Source organism: Lepisosteus oculatus, chromosome 14 (genome assembly GCF_040954835.1).
Source record: "Lepisosteus oculatus isolate fLepOcu1 chromosome 14, fLepOcu1.hap2, whole genome shotgun sequence".
In the NCBI taxonomy this organism is placed as follows: Eukaryota; Metazoa; Chordata; class Actinopteri; order Semionotiformes; family Lepisosteidae; genus Lepisosteus; species Lepisosteus oculatus.
In genome coordinates, this window is record NC_090709.1 from 12,425,554 (window position 1) to 12,446,269 (window position 20,716).

The 20,716-nt window shown below is 43.0% G+C and overlaps 1 protein-coding gene across 1 annotated transcript in view; it reads left to right on the forward strand.

Moving 5' to 3' along the window:
• LOC138243427 (scavenger receptor cysteine-rich type 1 protein M130-like) overlaps positions 1–20,716 on the forward strand; it is a 359,441-nt gene that overhangs the window by 305,654 nt on the left and 33,071 nt on the right. Inside the window, exon 4 of the mRNA XM_069199028.1 lies at positions 15,543–15,558. Coding sequence (XP_069055129.1) covers positions 15,543–15,558 — 16 coding nt within the window. The remainder of the gene's footprint in view (positions 1–15,542; positions 15,559–20,716) is intronic.

Below are 20,716 nucleotides of genomic sequence, written 5' to 3' on the forward strand. Positions count from 1 at the left end.
ATTCCTGACTCAGAGCAGCCCCAAGGCAGTGCTCTGAGAACCCTGCTTCAAGGGAGAAGACCTTATTTTCTTATCGATTCCAGGTGAACTGCCTGTTTCCAAAGGAAAAGGCCAGTTTGTACTGGTCTGTCGGTTCTATCTTAAGGATCCAGAACCCATTGGCCACATCCACTGTGGTGAAATATTTCGCTGTTGTCACCTTGGCTAACTCCTGATCTAGGTAGATCATTGGCCATCGTGACAAAGGAACCTGTTTATTCAGCTGCTGGTAGTCAATGGTCAGACGCCACTTACCATTGGGTTTCAGCACCGGCCACAGTGGGGAGTTATAAGTGGAGTTACACTCCCTTATGATCTGACGCTCTAGTAGAGCATCCAACGTCTGCTTTATGGACTCGTATGCCGTGAGGGGAATGCGATACTGCCTGACATAGGTTGGGCGGGTGCCAGGGGCCGTGGGAATGCGCACTGTGTGCAAATCCATCACCCCGCAGTCATAGGCGTCCCGTGCAAACACTTCCTGGAAATCCTGGAAGATCTGACGCAGCTGCTGACGCTGGCTTTCCGTTTCCAGGGCATCTGCCTTACCAACCTGTTCCTGTACCTGCTCTAGCAACCCCGCTTTTGACGGCATGGCGGTATCCCGGGTCGCACTCTCGGCTGAGTGGTCCGTCGGAACACTTGCGCGTACTGTGTACACAACCATCTCATCCTTATAGCTAAGGTCCACCCTGCACACCTCCTGGTTGCAGAATCCCTCTATTGGCATAATTGCAATCATCCGCCGGGGGTAGGTGTAGTACACCTGCTCGTTTCCCCCCTCCCTGGCCAAGGGACCAGGGAGCTGCCCCAGTACTGGGATGGCCAGTTCGAAATCATAGAAACCATTGTAAATTACCAGTCCCATGTCAGTGCGAGCAGGGATTTTGACATCTTGTTTTGCTATGTTCTGCACCAACAGGCAGGTGGCTCGGCCATTCCGTTCCAGTCTGGGGGTACCACAGACTGCTAGGTTCAGTCTGATAAACTGAGCTGATGGTTGAAAGAAAACCATCTCAGCGTCCATTCTCTGTCCCCTCTTTAGGACAAGGTGTACCGGAAACCCTACTGATGATGCAGGAACGATCAGGTCCAATTCGTTTACTACCTGGCAGGCCTGAGGAATCGTCTGACCTGACCGAATGTTCTCGGGGTCGCCGCTTAGAGAGTGGGCATCTGGGTTCACCCGTGTCCACAGCACACTGTTTACTGTGTCCAGCTGGGCGCCCAGTCGAACCAACAGGTCTGCTAAATACAGACCGAATGGGTCAGCTGAGGTGCTACCTGGAAGTAGTGAGCAAACTTCCTTTTTCCGATGGAGATGGAAGCTACACAGCTTCCTTTGCTCCAAATGGACCTATGAGGTGGGGGTGCCCAACACAGAACCTGTGACTGCGTCACCAGGGTCACCTGACAGCTTCGCGACAGGTCCTCGAACAGACTTCACTGATTATGGACTTCTCAGAGCTGAGGCTAAGAATTACATCATCAACCTGCACTTCTGCCACCTGGACCCCTCCCACCACCATGGGGTGGTAGTCCTGGTCCCCCTTAGGTGCCAGGATGCACAGAAAGGACTCCCATTCATTACCGGACAGGGAGATCCACTCTTCTTCAGGGATGAAAAAGGGGTGTGCTTTACCTGGCGGGTCAAGCAGCTGCTCGGAGCACTGCTCCTGTAGTTGGGAGACCGTGGGCAGGACTTCCCTGTAGTTTTGGAAAGCAAGACATTTATTTCTCGTCCAGAGGAACCAGGTGGGACCTCCAACTCAGCTATAGTGTTCAGTGGGTACTGTGTGATCACAGCATAACCACTGAACCCCCCTTTTTGCTGTACAACAGGCTTAGGGTTTTTGACCTGAGCCCACAATTTTCCACGCTGGCAGTCCACCAGAGGCTCCAGCCTGTCAAGCAGGTCTTGGCCAATGAGTAGTGGCTCTGTTTTAAACCTAGAGACGTAAACAGGATGCACCACGTTCATTGGCCCGAACCTAAGTGCCACCCACACTCAGTGTGTGATCCTGGCATGATCCTGGGTATAGCTGGAAATATCTATCTTACACGGTTCTACCTTAAGTCTGATGCCTTTTCCTTTCGCTACTCGTTTGAACTCGCTGAGTAGATCGGCTGACATCAAACTAATTTCAGCCCCAGTGTCAATCAGTGCTTCTCTATCTAAGACGTTTTCAAGAGAAACCTTGATATAAATACACCTTGCTTTGCCTTTCTGGCTGAGATTCCCTAAGAATTGCTGGAAGCCTGCCTTTTCTTTGACTTCAGGGGCGGGGTCAGCGCCCAACTCAGAGTCACAGCCTTCTTCACAGATAGACTGAGGGAGGGGCTTGGGACGGATCCCAGCCTCCTCCAGTGAGAAGGGGCGTGGTCCCCCTCAGCTCATTCACGCTTCCGGCATTCGGTGCGGAAGGTTTACCCTGTCCTGATCTCTCAAGCAGGGCTTGTTCAAGCCGGGCCAGGCGGGCTGCAGTCGACTCCCTTTGTTCAGCCTTATGATAGGATCTGCCTGAGCCCTTGCCTTCCCCGTAGCGCTCCCGGCGGCTCTGACGCTTAGTGCGGTCCTGCCTGCCTATTTTGCGCCGGGGCTTATAGGGCTCAGGAACCTCAGCTCCCTCGAGCTGAGGCGAGTCGTCAACCCTGCTGGCTTTAGTGGCGAACACGGCCGTTTTAGCAGGTTTTCGCTCTGAAGAGGCAGAAACTTCAGCTCCCCAGGCTTTTTGAGCCAACCTTCTAATGTCAGCCATTTTCATCGCTTTTGCATCAGTGTGCATCACGATCATTTTCCTGACTGAGGGATGCAGATTAGCAATGAATAAACCTTTGAAATTCACGTTCTCTTCGCAACCCTCTTCATTCCGCCCCGCAAAATAAGTGCGCCTAAGCCTCTCATAATAGTCACGAGGGGCTTCAGCTTTTTCTTGCTTAATATGATGCGCAGCGGCCACGGCAGATATGGGATCGATACAAGCCGAAAATTCTCCGATCATTGCCTGACACAGCTCCTCAAAGCTATTACAGACCTCCGGTCCTTGTCTAGACATCCACTCGTGGACCGCTCGGCTGGTAGTTTTCCTTACTAACATAGCCTTTTCCTGTTCGGACGCTTCAGGCATAAACTGCAAAGTATATCTCAGCTCATCAATGTAGGTTTCCACATTATTCCCTGACACTGACGGGTCAAACCTTTCTACATCTTTGGCTAACTGCCTCAGGGAGTGGAGGTTAATTTTTTATGGTTTCTCCGCGGGCAGGAGGACGCCCGTGATCAGGAGCAGGGGGTCTATGCCTGAATTGAATCACCCTTGCGTCTCGCGCAGGACTCGGCGATCTCCCCCATGCCGATCTGACCACAGACCCTGGCCGGGAGAAAGCTCCTCCCGGCGCGCTGGGTGAGCGCTCCGGGCTGCTAGGTGGGCTGGCATGCAAGTGGGATCTAGCCTGTTTTGCTTCCAGTAGGGCAGCATCTAACTCCTTTTGCCTTTCCTGGCTGAGCTCATTTAAACTCTCAATTTCTTTTTCTTTTTCTTTCAAGCTCGCTTCCAGGTCTCTCCTAGCTACCTCAGCCGCAGTTTCTCTAGCAGACAGGTCATCTAATATACCTAAAACTTCCCTGAGTCTGTCTTCACTTTCCTCATTTTTCACTCTCTTTTCTCTGATTATATCCAACAACTCAACTCGCTCCGCCTTATATCTTTCTAGCTTTCCCTGAAGCTTTTGAAACTTTGTCAGCTCGGACAAAGACAGTTCCAGCTGTTTAGCTAGATTTAAGGCGAAACTCGATAGGACCTGAACTGCATTCACAGACCCTCCTGTGTTAAGCTGGTTCGCTACCTTAGTTACTAGATTTACTTGCAGCTTCTCAATATCATCAAAGTTCAACTTTTCGATACCGCTCCAGTAAACAGGATTGTCGTCGCTAGAAATAGTACTTATAAGCGACTCCACTTCAGACATTTTAGCAGCCATTGTCATTACGTCAGAGAAACTTTAAGAGTATTACTTTTTTTCCTTTTTACCAAAATACAGTATGGAATCTAAACACCCGAGCAGATGGATTTCCAATCAGCACACGTTACACGAAATGCCAGAAAACAGGGGGATTTCTTTACGCAGTTATCAGCACACCCGGTATTCGCGTATAGAAGCCGCGGTGCTGTGCTGAACTTGAACTAACAGCAACATCAGTTATTCTGTGCGATTGATTCTCATTTCATTCTAAACTCGCCTGCACAGGGACGCCATTAAATGTAGTGGTTTGATGGGTTTACTGAGACAATTATTAATTGTAACAGTAATCACGAGGTTGTTCGTTGTAGCTTTTAGAAAATCAATCGTCAGAACAACTAACAACGCACACACACGGGTTCAATACACGAGATACATTTATTAATATAAATTGTGCACCAAAGATATACTAGTCTGCCTGGATACGAGCGGCAGACCTTACTGTGAGGGTTATCAATATACAAGGTATATAATCTCGAAGAGATGCAAACACAAAGAGATACAAAACAGAGAATATATGTCAATATATATCGTTCGGTTATCAAATCGCTAATCAGTGTTATTACCCACTGTTACTCTAAACTCGGAAGTAAATACATTACTCATGAATTAAATTGATAACAACTTGTGTTGAGGTACAATTGAATTCTCGAGACGCAATGTAGAACATGGGGTTTACTTATCCACTGTGTATGGATTTGGAATCTCCCGGCAAGAACACCAAACCAGCTGACAGGCTCTGTTGCAGCCTCTGTTGCAGCGGTTGTCCAATGGGCGTTGTGTCGGCGTTCTCTGGCTACCGGCCAACCAGTCGAGGTGGAGCTCGGAGTAGGACTGGCGGAGGAATCTGACTGCGGCGCGCAGGGCAGTCGTTGCTCCGAGGGGATCTACCAGCAGTCCGGCTGGCTAGTAGAAAGTCTCTATGCACAGAGTGTGACCGCGAGTCCTCACAAGTCACTCTTTTGCCTGGGAAGAAGCTGGTTCGTTCCCGGTCCAGCGCTGCTTCTGAATAAGCTATTCAGGTTGTGGACGAGGGTCCAACTGTAGGCTGCCGTTGATCAAGCGGAGCATTCACGTTGGTAGAATTCTGAGTACGTACGGGATCCTCGGCCTCGCGCTTAGAACAAAGTCCAAGTCTTTTTGCAGACAACAGCAGTTGTCACGTGATTGTCTCTGAGGATGTGCGAAAATGGCCAAGGAGAGCCCCGATCTGAGCTTGCACTCCCTTTTTGACCAAGACCCAGATGTGTGCTGATTGGTTGAGAGTTTGGCGGGCATTGGAGACCCACATGGTATTCGGCACTCCCTAGACTGATAGGCGCCAATGGATGACCATTGATCATGATAGCCTGGCTTAGCTAAGTGCATCCCCGTCTGGGAGCTTGTTCCTTATCAAAAGAAAACATTTCAAATCAGCCTGCATGAATACTTTTCTGTGGCTGCACCACAGAGATGGAGGGTGAGATGGGGCCTCCTTTAGGACAGCATACCAACGCTTAATTCTGTCTTATTAACAAGCATTGCCGCTACAATAGCAATTCAAATACAACAGCCGAACTGCTGAAACCATATGTTTTACACACCAGACAGGCCCCCTAACCTTATACAACCTTGCTGTGGCTGCGGCCCCTTTATTTATTTTGTAATGATTTTTTCAATATGGCACCATTAGACAGCCGGTACATGGGGATAGGGGGGTGGTATTCACGAGTCAATAGCTCTTCAAGCACAACAGCCACAGTGCTGCAACCAGGTGTTTTACACACCACACAGGCCCCCTAACCTTACACAATCTTGCTGTGGTTGTGTCCCTTTTCTTTATTTTTTCATGATGTTTTCAATATGGCACCATTAGACAGGCGGTACATGGTGATAGGAGGGTGCTATTCACGAGTCAATAGCTCTTCAAGCACAACAGCCACAGTGCTGCAACCAGGTGTTTTACACATCAGACAGCTCCCCTAACCTTATATAACCTTGCTTTGAGTTGTGGAACATTTCTTTATTTTTTAATGATTTTTTTACTGTAATCAAGTGTTGTGCTCATTAATAATAATAATATTAATTGCTTACACTTATATAGCGCTTTTCTGGACACTCCACTCAAAGCGCTTTACAAGTAATGGGGACTCCCCTCCACCACCACCAGTGTGCAGCCCCACCTGGATGATGTGACAGCAGCCACAGTGCACCAGAACGCTCACCTCACATCAGCTATCAGTGGGGAGGAGAGCAGAGTAATGTAGCCAATTCATAGAGGGGGATTATTAGGAGGCCATGATTGGTAAGGGCCAATGGGGAAATTTGGCCAGGACACCGGGGTTACACACCTACTCTTTTCAAGAAACACCATGGGATTTTTAATGACCACAGAGAGTCAGGACCTCAGTTTTACATCTCATTCGAAGCAAGGCGCCTGTTTACAGTATAGTGTCCCCGTCACTATACTGGGGCATTAGGACCCACATGGACCGCAGGGTGAGCGCCCCCTGCTGTCCCCACTAGCACCTCTTCCCGCAGGAACCTTAGTTTTTCCCAGGAGGTCTACCATCCAGGTACTGACCAGGCTCACACCTGCTTAGCTTCAGTGGGTTGCCAGTTGTGAGTTGCAGGGTGATATGGCTGCTGGCCATAATCAGCAGCCTTCAGTACTGAAGCAGGTGTGAGCCTGGTCAGTACCTGGATGGGAGACCTCCTGGGAAAAACTAAGGTTGCTGCTGGAAGAGGTGCTAGTGGGGCCAGCACCACCATTAGGCAGGCCTCCTGACCTTTCACAGTCATGCTTTGTTGTGTGAAACTTTAATTATCTTTTTAGGATTTTTTGAACATGGCAACTTCCACCGAGATGGGTGGGGGGTGTCGGGGTGCTCTTCAATAGCTTTTTCATCTATACACTCAAACGGATGTAACCAAGACACTCAGAACCTGTCACGCAGGGGCTGACTGCTGAGGATAGGGATCCAATGCGGTGCCCTTGGTAGGGTTGGCGCGAGACGCAGGCGTAGTCGGAGTAAACAGGCAGGGGTCCGAGTCCGGGAAGGCGTATGTCGAAGAAAACTCAGTCTTCACTCAGGTTGGGAGATTGTCAACAGAGATCTTTAATACAATCAGCTGAAGGGGAGCATATCACAGAGAAAGGGTTTCCCCTAGCACTCAAGACATGCTCACTGGACTGAAGTTATACTTTCCTTTTTTATACATTAAAAGTAGGCAATACTTTAACATACCAAAGGAACATACAAGGAAAGGGGCACTGTCAGAAGTCAAACAAACAGGACAGGGGGGTGCCATTTGGCATCCTACAATCTGTTTCAATTTTCTCTGGTTGAATGGGTGTGAGGAATCACAGGCTTTAGTTTGCACCTAAGACAGTGGTCTTAGGTGTGAACAGAAAACCTTTCCAACGCATAGTCACTGTCCTGACCTTTTGACTCGGTCTTCCACACGTAGCACAGGCGTAGGCACAGAATCGACAGGCGAAAGTGTAGTCGAGGGACTGGCAGGGGTCGGAGTCCGGGAAGGCGTAGAAGTTGCGTCGGTGTGGATTCAGAAGGCAGAGGCGTAAACGAAGAGACAGGCTGGGGTCAGGATCCGAGAAAGCGTAAAACAGGCGAAGGTACAAAATCGAGTGGCTAAAGCGGTAGTCGGAAAAGCGGGGTCGAGGTCCAGGGGAGAAGTCGTAGTAAGGCAAAGGTGTAGTTAGTACGTAAGCTCCGGGAGAGAATCTCAATCGTGAGCAATGACCGGGGGGCAGATGAAGGTTTAAGCAGAGGACTGATTGACACGTGCACGTTTGGTACGGGGAGAGCTCGTAGGAATGCGGGAGCACTTGCCTGCGTGAGGGAGATTCGTGGCAAAACCAACAGAATCAACCTGAACTCACAGAAAAACAAGAATGCCCCCGAGACACCTGCACCCCCCCCGGACCACTCTGGTATCAACACCCCCAAACCCATCCATACCAGCTAACAAGACTCAGAATCGGTGCAACCCTCCAACCTGGACCAAGAGCAGGATGGGACAAGAACCTGCACCACACTACGCACCCCTCATCCAGACCAGCAGGACAGCCAGACCACAGACAGCACCATCATGTAACCCCCCTGTTCATTCCAACAGAAAAGCCAAACTGACCCCCACCAGCATGGCGACGCTGCAGCTCTGGTCACACCAGCAGGCCCAATGGGCTCAGAGCTGGGGGACATACAGATGCTGCCATTCAAAATGCGTGGGCGATACCGCATTATTTTCCGGTACGCTGTACGCAGTCTACCGCAAGTTACCGGTAAATACCGCGAGTTACCGGTAAATACTGCTAGTTACCGTAAATTCTCCTATAATATGACAAGCAAAATAATAGTATCCGGAATTTCGGCAAGTGGTGCTAATAAAGCTCAGCCTCTCATGTTTGAGCTGTGGCCATCAAAGTCTTTAACGAAGATATTACTAATAGTATTAATAATGGATGACCTTGGACAAGCTGTAAGTGTAAACTCAAAGTATTGCCCTGGTCAACATTCTTTTTTTCATTGACCGTCTTTGTAAAAGTAACACCACAGCATTTCGAAATCACGCATTTGTTTCCAATCATGCAAAGTACAGTAATTTTTGAGAATCGATTCACCATGCCTTTCACATGCTCATAAAAGAGATTGATTTAGGAACATAAACATATTACTGTATGAAAACTGTACTGTATACAGTATGTATATGTATATTTAATGTCTTAACTGTGCCCGTTTAAGTATTGAATATTCATATCTAATTTTACCACTGAAGGGAAATCTTAGTAGCTGAGCATAAAAAGAATAGGAGCATACTGCAACGCGTGTGAAGGCCATAAACGATATTAATTTTGGAACATAAACATACAGTATATGGCTGGTCTCGGTACTTTAAAGAAAACATACACGAAACATGGTTTCATTATGACCAGAATCGGTCTTGAGATATTTTTAACTTGATTTACAGTATTTGAGAGGTATGTCTTAACACCGATACTACAGTACGTAAATACTGCTCACGTATATGTTTCTAGGTTTATATTATGCATTTCATACGGTCAAATTACTTTTGAGCAACTAATAAGAAGCGCGAAACGGTATGCGCAGGGCGTTTTAGTTTCGTTTTACTGGGACTCTGCTTTAACAATGTCGCCGTGGATTGATTAGAGATATCAAGTACATACAAGTCATTTTTTTAAATGTTGTAGTTTGTCTTGTAAAATGTTACGAGTACATCATCTATCAACAATTACACAGGTTCTGTTTCCATATTGCGGATTTTGGTTACGTAATATTATTTTCTAAATTTCACGTTGTGAATATATGATTTGGGCAAACAGAGCCGCAAAGTAGTACATTATGGGTTGTTGTTTTTTTTTGCAGTTTTATCTAGAACAAGCGTCTGTTCTAGATAAAACTTTGTCTGATTCTTGTGAAACTATCCACACGACAGTTACAGTACCTAGGAGTTGACTTCAGTGATGTCACTGATGGGATGTTTCTAAAAATCCATCCTCTGTAAAACGTCTTCTCTAGTTGTCCTGCATATGTATTCGCTAATGAAGCTGTGTGTTCTGAGCCTGGATCTCTACATTTCTGTATGAATCAGCTTAGAGGGCTAAAGACAGCTTGTGTTTAAATTGAGTGTAAGGCAATTTATGCTTCTAAAGTCATGGTCAGCATTTATTATTGTACTGTGCTGTAAACTTGTTCTATGCCTAGTCACATTATTTTATAGCGTTTTTATAGCATTATCAAATCCGGTGGCGCTGTGTGTTAGTTTCCTGACTCCCATGTCACATGGTCTGTGATTGAAACCTGTGGAACCGGTTTAATTCGTCACAGCCAGCACTCCGGCAGAGAGGGGGTTGTACTCGTAAAGTAGAAGCAGGCGAGATTTCCAGCGAAAGACACCTCCCCCTTCTTCAGGTGTGAGGGTCTTCTGCTCAGAATGAAACGCTAAAATGTAATGTAGGCTCTGAATGGGTTCAATTATGATTTGGGCTTGATTAAGGTCGCTGCCTTTCATCTAAAACCCTACTTGAATCCTTCTAAACTAAAAATCAGTGTTAGTGAGTTCTAAATAAAGAGGTATCCAGGTAACAGTGAAACGGGCGGACAGTCTGGGGAGATCGCCCGTTTTCCATTTAAATAGTTCCCTGGTTCCGCACCCCTTGGTGTTTCTCTCGCTCTCTCTCGGGTCACCTGATCATTAGCTCGAAAGATTTCAGTGCTTTGTGTATATTCTAATGGTAGTGGGGGCAGGGTGTGTAGGAACAGGTTTGGTTGAAATTGCATTGGAGATCTATGTTCTTCACACCTGAAACATTTTCTCTGAAAGCATTTTCTTCGCAGTTTAACCGATCTTGTTACAGCATGTTACAGTTTACTATTATTAACCATATTAATTTTAAGTGCTTAATGCCATTTTTTGACCAGGCACGAATATTCTTAAGTCCATATCTTCGCAAGGGAATCAGTGCAAATTGCAATACTAATTAAATTAAAACTACTAACTACTAACTAATACTAGCTAATTAAAACAAACCAGAAACGTGTTGTTCTGTCTAATGACATTACAAGTGGAAAGATTACAGATTTTAATCGTCTTTAATTTTGTTACGTTATACATTTTAGAAACGTTTCATCCATACAAACACCACAAAACTATTTTCGATTGTATTTCTGAATAGTATGTTACACTTAGTTCACTGTTTTAAATACATCTAATTAAGAAAGTTAGGTGTTAGCATAAACTATAAGCAATCAATAATATTAAATTTAGCACTGTAATAAGCTGTTGCACTTTCCCCCGCATCTTGTAAAAATATATTTTCAGTGTTCAAATATACATTAAGTCTGACTATCATATAATAAGTTAAATACAAAACTAAAGAAAAAATAGGGTTAAATATAATTCAAAATATTTTGCTAACAATGTTAACTGTTTATGAATAATAAAATGTATTAACTAAGGAGTAGGATGGCACAGTTGTTAGTATGTTTTTTGTTTTGTTTCTTTTTCATAGATACAACAGTAGTACCTGATGTCTCAGTGGCTTTCAAAATTAAATTATGCATGCAAACCTGTGAACTAGAAAGATAACTAAGATATCCATCCATTTATAATGGTGGCGAAGTGGTTAGCATTGCTATCTTGTGGCACTGGGGTCCTAGGTTCAATTCCTGCCATCCTGTGTGTGTGGGGTTTACATGTTCTCTCTGGGTTACATGGTTTTTCTCCATATGTGTGATATGACTCCCTCTCGCACTCCAAAACATACTGGTAAGTTAATTGGTTTATGGGAAAACTGGCCCTGGTGTGTGTGTTTGTGTCTGTCTGTCCTGTGATGGACTGGCGCTATGTCCAGGGTGTATTCTGCCTTGTGTCCGTTGCTTACTGGGATAGGCTCCAAATCCTCTGTACTGGATAAAGAGATTAGAAATGGATGGAAGTAAAGGCACTGTGTGGATGGAACTATACACGGTGTTAGAAACCCACTATGAAATGGCAGCATCTCACTGAGAATAAAATATTTTATAGTGCTGGCTTAAGGAAACAGCCTTTCCACCTCTCTTGCACATCAGTATCCATACCTAGTTATTTAAACAAATTGCCTCTAATTATAAACATCTTAATATGCTGGCTCTGTGGATCTGCATCAGCTATGTTTGCCCATTCCTTCAATTCATGTGCATCCAACACACAGTTCAACGCTAGCAACTACACAAAATCTAAAATATGAGCTCTACTTGCCACTTACAATACCAACAGTACCAGCTAACTTTAGTAGTGACATTTTCATGGATCTTTTTAACAATAAAACATCAGACTTCAGACACAATTAAACAGGCCTCAAAAAAGTCTGGTACAAACATTTTCAGCATGGAATAAACTGTTACTTTAATGGTATAAACCTTAAATGGATTCATATTCTCAATAAGATTTGGTGCTCAGTAACATGACTTAGAAAATTACAGAAGACATACGTATCATGCTTATCCTTCTATTTTTCATAATCGTAAACGCCTTAAGGCAGTTACATTTTCTCTGTTCTGACCTGGAGTTACAGAGAAATTTAAATTCTAATAAGAGATTTGTAATGAGGAAAGTCATACCAATCACTCATACAGTACCAGGATTTGCAATTACAATACAAATACTTTCTTTCTGTATGTGTTTATTTTGCAGTTTGAGTCTATGGCATTCCTTTGGGGGTCTATACTCCAAGGCATGACTTTTTTATGGGAACTTGACATTTTTTTAAACATATATTTTTGTGGTAGTAGGGCGCAAAACATCAGTATTTACTGCTATTAATCACTGTACGATTTATAGTTGAAATATGAGCCTAGATATAAAGTTAGATATAAAGTTAAAATCTCGACAAAGCATTGTAGGAAATACAGAGAAAATAAATCCTTTCTGACATCTAAAATCAGTTTCGATCAAGGTCTCTAAAACGAACAACAAAAAGAGGATTTTCGGAGGGCAATTACGCTGTGTTTATATAGAATAAGTGATTTATGAGCAATCTAATTTCTTGTTTGTTTAAAACAGTGAAATGTCAGCTGCAAAAGATCGCACCAGAAACAGCACTCTCTCTGCCTGTCATAGACGTTCAGGAAAGGCTGAATGAAGTCATGTCAAGTACAATAATTCGGTGATCAATAATAACAGTTGTATTATATCCATGGAAATATATTCATTATATGCCAGCGAACCTCACCGTGCCAGGCCACCACTGCGTCACATAGCTGCAAGCGCACCTCACCGTGCCAGGCCACCACTGCATCACAACACACAGCTGCCAGTGCACCTCTACATACCCGACCACCACTGCATCACACAGCTGCCAGCGCACCTCACCATGCCAGGCCACCACTGCATCACACAGCTGTCAGCGCACCTCACCGTGCCAGGCCACCACTGCATCACATAGCTGCCAGCGCACCTCACCGTGCCAGGCCACCACTGCGTCACACCACACAGCTGCCAGTGCACCTCACCGTGCCAGGCCACCACTGCGTCACATAGCTGCAAGCGCACCTCACCGTGCCAGGCCACCACTGCGTCACAACACACAGCTGCCAGTGCACCTCTACATACCCGACCACCACTGCATCACACAGCTGCCAGCGCACCTCACCGTGCCAGGCCACCACTGCGTCACATAGCTGCAAGCGCACCTCACCGTGCCAGGCCACCACTGCATCATACAGCTGCCAAGGCACCCACCGTGTCACGCCACCACTGCGTAACACCACATATCTGCCAGCGCACCTCACCATGCCAGGCCATCACTGAGTCAGAGATTAAATAAAACCTCACTCGCACCAAACAAATTTATATTTCTAAATATCACAACATGATCAAATTGAAGTCATTTTAATAACAATGAATAGTCACCTAGGCGTTACAATATAAACATTTATATTGATTTAAATAACGTTTTGATTTAAATCGCAAATGCGGGTTTAAATATATGTGTTTTTTGATTCACAATCAGACAAATGCAAATAAATTGATATCTTTGTCTTCTAAGTATCTTAATAAACTTTCAGCATAGCTTTCTCCCCGTTTAGATTTATTTTGGGATCAAACGTGGAAAGATTAGATTGTAATCGTTTTTATTTTTTAAATACATTTTAGAAAAGTGTAATCTATACTAAAAAGCTGTACACCACCTGCTATAAAGATACATATTGTAATACTTTCGGGTTCGAATGGGACAGACACAAGAACTTAGACTTGCGGAGTTAAAGCAAGTAAAGCCTTGATTTTATATATCACCTTTAAAAGTGGCATCTCAAAGCAAAGTAAATACCCAACACTGATTGTACCCATCTGTCATGCTAATAAAGCAGCTTGAATTGAATTGAGAGGGGGGGGGGGTATATTTGCTTTGTGTATAAAGTACATTGTGAATGTTTTCACAGCCTTCACTTTGTCGTTTTTATGCCATTTTTTGACCACGCACGAATATTCCTATGTCCGTATCTTCACAAGGGAATCAGTGCGAATTTTAATACTAATTAAATGACCGCGGGCACTTTCCACCCCCTCTACATTCTCAGAGTAGAACAGACTAATCTTCTAATGAAAGACGGTCCACCCCCCACGGACAGGAAAAGTGCCCACAGGCACTTAAACTTAATATGGTCAGTAACAGTAAACAGTAACATGGTCAGAAGGAGCACGTACAAACGTTTCCGAAATAACCACATGTAAGACTGATGCTTAAAATGTTTAGGGAGAAAGTGGAATACTGGTGTGTATTTTTTCTTTAAACTACCAATACCAGCCATATACAGTCTGTAACGTAGGGATTTCTATATGTCTTTATTTAGTGGTTACATTAGTGACAAAGGCTAAACTTTTAGCTTCAGTAAAGTGTACATATCTCCCCTTTTTATAAAACGACATGGTTGAAAACTGTTCCAGAGCCACTGTTGTTTCATCAGTGAAAAGTACATCATGAAACGCCTCTCCCTGTTCAATCCACTGGAAAAAAGAAAAGGAGCATAAAGCTTCTGATGGTCATAAACGATATTCATTTAGGTGCAGCATCAGAGGTATGTTTTTAACTGCACTGCATTGGAGAGAATACCATAGTGTGTTTTTTTTTTTTAACTCCCTGGCGGAAACTGGCTTCCAGAAGAATCAGTATGGCTCAGAGATTAAATAAAACTTCACTCACACCAAACAAATGTATATTTCTAAATACCACAACATGATCGAATTTAAGTCATTTTAATAACAATGAATAGTCACCTATGCGTTACAATAAAAACATTTATATTGATTTAAATCGCGTTTAAATCACCTTTATTTAAAACCCATAAATAAAGCTGATACTGTTTAGACTTTTAATTATTTAAAACTGTATTAAAGCAGCACGATACACAATGCAACGTAAATCGCTATCTTTGTCTTCTGTGTAATAATGTTCACCTCTCTGTCCAGCAAATTTACAATAGTAATAATAATGAACTTTATTGTATATGGCGCCTTTAAAGGTGGCTCCTCAAAGCGCTTTACAGGTTAAAAACAATACTGTTAGGCTGGGAAAACGAAAGAAATACAAAATGAGATATAATGATATGTTCTGGCTAAGACATTAACAAAGAGCATAACGCGTGTACTGTATACACTGCAAGTACAACCCCCCTCTCTGCAGGAGTGCTGGCTGTGACGAATTGAACCGGTTTCACGGGTATTTTCAAAGTAGGAGGCGAGATTTCCAGCGAAAGACACCTTCCCCCCCTCAAAAACCCAGTAAGTACAGTACTTACTAGTTAAAGGCTAGGCTCCTCAATGAAATCGCTTTAACATGCTAATGCGTTGGTGTAACAGTCCGGGCGTGGCAAGCTTCTAATTTCAACCCGACTACGGCGAAAGAACCCTTCTTTCATTAGAAGACAATGAACATATTTTAGCCCTGAATGAATTAATAGCAAACATGGTTTACATAAAAGATATTTTTCCAAGAAAGTTTAGCCTTTGTCACTAATGAAACCACTAAATAAAGACATAAATATAAAAATCTTAAGATTTTTAAAATACATGACTTTGCTAAAATTTATTTGAAAATAAAATCAATTACAACCGCCAGGGGAGAGAGAGAACAGGGGAGGGATGTTGTTTTTGCATAAGGGGCGGGGCTATGGAAATTTGGTCTGTTTGGGAATGTGTAGTTACATGTTCTGGCTGTTTGTGAATTATCGTTGTTGAGTATGGAGTGTTGAGGTATTGATTTTGTGTAATGCTTTATGTTGAAAATTGAGGTGGATTTTGTTTATGATAAACAGGATAAACTGGGATGGGAGGAAGGTTTGGTTTTGCATAAGGGGCGGGATTATGATAATTGGAGGAATTTGCAAGAGTAAAATTGTTTGATATATTTGATTTTGTATTGTGGTTGTTATCTATGTTTTTGGTTGGTATTATGTTTATATGGTTGTTTTTGTTGGTTGGTTGTTATTATGGTTATTAATAATACGATCTATAGTTGAAATCTGAGCCTAAATAAAAAGAAAAAGCAAGTGATTAGGTTTATGAGCAATCTAATTACTTATTCGTTTAAAACGCTATATAAAATAAAGTTTATTATTAATTTGCTGGACAGAGCGGTGAACATTATTATGCATAAGACAAAGATAACGATCCTGATCAGTTTAGAAATCTGTGTACGCTGTAAGGTTTTTACTTCTTTAACTTTTAAAATACACGTTTTGAATAGAAAGAAATCCTCTTCCTGGTACAGTATGTATAGCAAACCAGCACGTCTTTTTTTCTCCAATCAGAGGGGTGTCAGATGGTGTCAGCCAATCACCATTCTGAAGCCCTACCATAATCTCTGGTATGGGGAGACCCCAGAATTCTGTCCCATAGTTTAGACAGATGATAGATACTTTTATTGATCCCGTGAGGGAAATAAAGTAAATCATTTTCATTTTAGGAAATTATTAAACGCTCGGTTAAAAGCAAAGGAGATTGTCTGTTATAGTGGACATAAAAACAAGAGTTCGCTGGCATTATATCCTGGAAGACACAGACCGGCGCCAGACCGGTAAAATGTCTGATGAACTAGGGATTGGACAGTTTCCAAGTGCTTGTACAATCGATGGAAATGTTCAAATAAATGTGCAAAAGAAATAAACAAAATAATCATTTATTTCTTTATCATATTGGGTAGCTAATGTCCTCTCTTTGCTAGTTAGTGGCTATGTTTCTGCGTTGGGTAGCAACGGGTGACTGTTCTCAGGCGGAAGATGTAAACAGCTTAATGTTCGTGTTAAATAATTTTTTTAATTTAAAATTCATTCCATACAGCAATCGCATATTTGGGTACCGTTTCATAAAACTTTCATGCTTAAAATGTTTAGGGAGAAATGGAAGACTGGTATGTATTTTTTCTTTCAACTACCAAGACCAGCCATACACAGTACAGTTTATGTACATACAGTAATGTTTATGTTCCTAAATTAATATCGTTTATGACCTTCAGATGCGTTATGCTCCTCTTCTTTTTATGCTCAGCTACTAAAATTTCCCTTTAGTGGTAAAATTCCATATAAATATTCAAAACTAAGCGAATTAAAATGTGCACAGTAAAGACATTAAATGATTAAATCTTTGCACTACCAACCAATGCACCACGAGTGCCCCTGTCGGTCATTTTGGCCAGCCAATCACTTACCGCGGTGCCCTCCGGTCCCCTGCGGTGGCTTGTGGGCAGGTTACTGTACCGCGGGTTTTTACCGCGTATTTTGAATAGCTGCATCTGTACTTAATTGGCTTTATGATTTGGTATTGATTTTGTATCGTTGTATTATTAACTTTGTGCTTTCTGTGTTTTTATCGTATTGTGGACTTATTTTTTAAACAAATGCTTACAAAGGCAGACACGGCACACATCTGTTTATACCAGCGGTGAATTGTACATTTTTATTAAGTACAATCCACTGTGCATTTTTGGGAGTATAACAGGTTAGATATAAAGTGGCAAAAATCTAAAAGGGGAAAATACCCCAGACTGCGTGTATAGCCCTTGTTGTGGCTGTTGTTTTATTTTTAGATAAAAATGGCGTAGTGTGCACGAAATGTTGCAGAAACACAATCTAATATTTTAATAACTGTTATTTTAATAATTTGATAAGTATGAGGCCCCAGATCCAAATCTTCGGTTCTGATTTTTTAAACATGATATCTTCCCTTCCTCTCGATGTGAGCAATTGTTTTTTTTTCACATTGTGATCCAAAGAGCCTCAGACGCACAGTCTAACAGTAACCAAACCAGAATGGATTCTGCTGGGAGCCGGACTGAGCTCATTCTCACTCCCTGTGTTGAAAACAGAATTATCTCTTCCCCGAACATTGTCTACAGATCACTTGTGTGCTTTTAACCTTCTCGCAGCTACAGGCGAGACTGAAGCTGGAGATGTGAAGGCACCCGCTGGTGCATCTTCTCCAAATTTCACTTCTCTTTTTTTTTTTAAGTAGATATAGCCCTGAAAAAAGCATTAGCTTTATCAGTTTTTACATTAATCGATTTTGAAACAAATATTATATTTTTATTGCAATTTACATAATAATAATAATTATTATTATTATCATCATCACTTACACTTATATAGCGCTTTTCTGGACACTCCACTCAAAGTGCTTTACAGGTAATGGGGAATCCCACTACCGCCACCAATGTGCAGCCCCACCTTGATGATGCAACGGCAGCCATACTGTGCCAAAATGCTCACCACACATCAACAATCAGTGGGGAGGAGAGCAGAGTAATGAAGCCAGTTCATAGATTTTTTTAGGGATTATTAGGAGGCCATGACTGGTAAGGGCCATTGGAAAATTGGGCCAGGATGCTGGGGTTACACCCCTACTCTTTCAAGAGACGACCTGGGATTTTTAAAGGCCAGAGAGAGTCAGGACCTCAGTTTTACTTATCAGCCGACGGACGGCACCTGTTTACAGTTTAGTGTCCCCTGTCATTATACTGGGGCATTAGGACCCACATGGACCACAGGGTGAGCGCCCAGCGACAGAAACCAGATGGTACTGTGTGTCGGGCTCGGCTGCAAGCAGGACAATGATGTCACGGGTACAAAGTAGAAAAAATCTAAACGGTTCTATAAAAGACCTGTGTCAACTGTCGGTTCGCAGTCTGAACTCTAAATCCATTGATCTGATTTCAAATCTCTCTAACACCTGAGCTGTGGCTTCTTTTGAGTAGTTATTCAGGAGAACATTATGTTAATCGTATAGATGAATCGTTTAATATATTCAGGTGGATAGCTACTTCAGCATGCATATCTGCAAAGAAACAAGTAATATTGTAGGTTTAATTCATGCTGAAAATAGAAGAGAGAAAACAAACCTGAAGAATTTTTCATAGCTGAAACATTGTGTTTTCTCTCTTCTCTTTTCAGCATGGAATAAACCTATTACTTGTTCCTTTAATATATTGTTCGGTTGAATTCAAAATGCTTTACTACTACAAGAGAGGATTATAGTATGGAGGATGAGACCAATTTATGATTTCTTGGAAGAAAATGGTTTTACTTTGCATTCGAAATGAATCAAAACTTTTGCGTGACACACAAACCCTTTGTCTTTTTTAAAGATATCATATTTTTTAACAGACAAGTATAGAAAAAGTTTTTTTTTTACTTAGAAATTTTGGATGGGGGTGATGCATTACTAGTAGTGGCACTGAGGTCACTATGGTGCTGTTGAGCACCATAAGGTTAGGGCCAGTGGTGTAATGTATAATGCATCTGACTTTGGATCAGAAGATTGTAGGTTTGACTCCTGTCTGACTCATGTTGCTTTTAAACCAGTAGTAGATTTTCTTTATGTAAATTAACTGCAGCTGAAAGCTATAGAAAACACGTTGGGTAAATTGCAATGAACTGTCGAACTGTTTTGCACGAAGCTGCAGACTACTTAACACGGTACTGTCTGAAGATCAGCTCCTGCTCTGAGCTCAATAGCAATGCAAAACTGTGCGTAACAAAGCTGGCGAGCAGCTGAACTTGTGCTAAATAGTCTGTTCGGTGATGAGGGTTCAGTACTGGCGTTGTTCTAATTAGCACGAACTACACAGGCTGAATCAGACAATTTCAAATAGTCTGATCAGTGTAGGACAAGTTAATGAAGAATTTTTACTTTGTCTGTCTCTTGTTTGTATATAAATGAATGTCTCTGACAACTTAATGTTAGTTTTTAATTTAGTTTTACGATGTAGGTCAGGCGTTGACATATGCACAAACACACGAAATGTCTCACTCCTGATTCAGCTCATGAAGCAATACGAGTAAAGCAATTCCTCCTGCTTCTCGTACAACCATATCAGAACAGAAGCCCGTGTCACCCCGCTCTGATTCAAGAGCGACTCACATCTTGACAGGGTGCCTGACATGAAGGGGGGGGGGGGGGGTACTGTCACGCCCTCTGCAGCCAGAGGGCGCTCCTTCTCTGTCCTGTCCCTAGTTTCCAGCCTGCTGTCCTTCCTGTCCCTCTCTTTCCCTTGGGCTATATATTTCTGGGTCTTGCACTCTGTCGTTGCTCAGCATTGACGTTTGGATGTCCTGAGACCCGCCTAGCACCAGGGCGCCCCACGTCCGCTCCCTGAGGGCATAGGTTTCTATACGGCATTCCTGAACTCTTTGCACTAATGAGCCCGGGCCTTTTTCCCGTCTCGCCGCTACGCATATGGGTCTTTTTCCGCTCTCCTACTCCCCATGGTTAGTCCCTTTGGACGTCCATGACAGGTGCCCCTTTGGAATAGTTTTCAGAAAATGTGAGAAAAGGAAAGTTATGTACAGTAAGCTCTCACATAAAGCTCTCAAACACAGCATTAGAGATTGGAATCTGATTGTAAAAAAAAACTGCCCGTCTCCCCGCCATTTAACGTTGCTGTTGTTTTTATTTTACATATTGTTAGCATTTTAATGAATTGTTAAAAGATTTATACACAAATCGCTAAATACGAAACGTAAAAACCCAACTGTAAGCAATTGACCATTCATATTCCTGAATTTTAAATACCTATGTTTATCTGTGTCCAAGTGCCTGGTGCAGCTATTTTGAAAGCATACCTCAAGGAGGACTTTACACGCAGTCTGGGGTATTTTCTCCT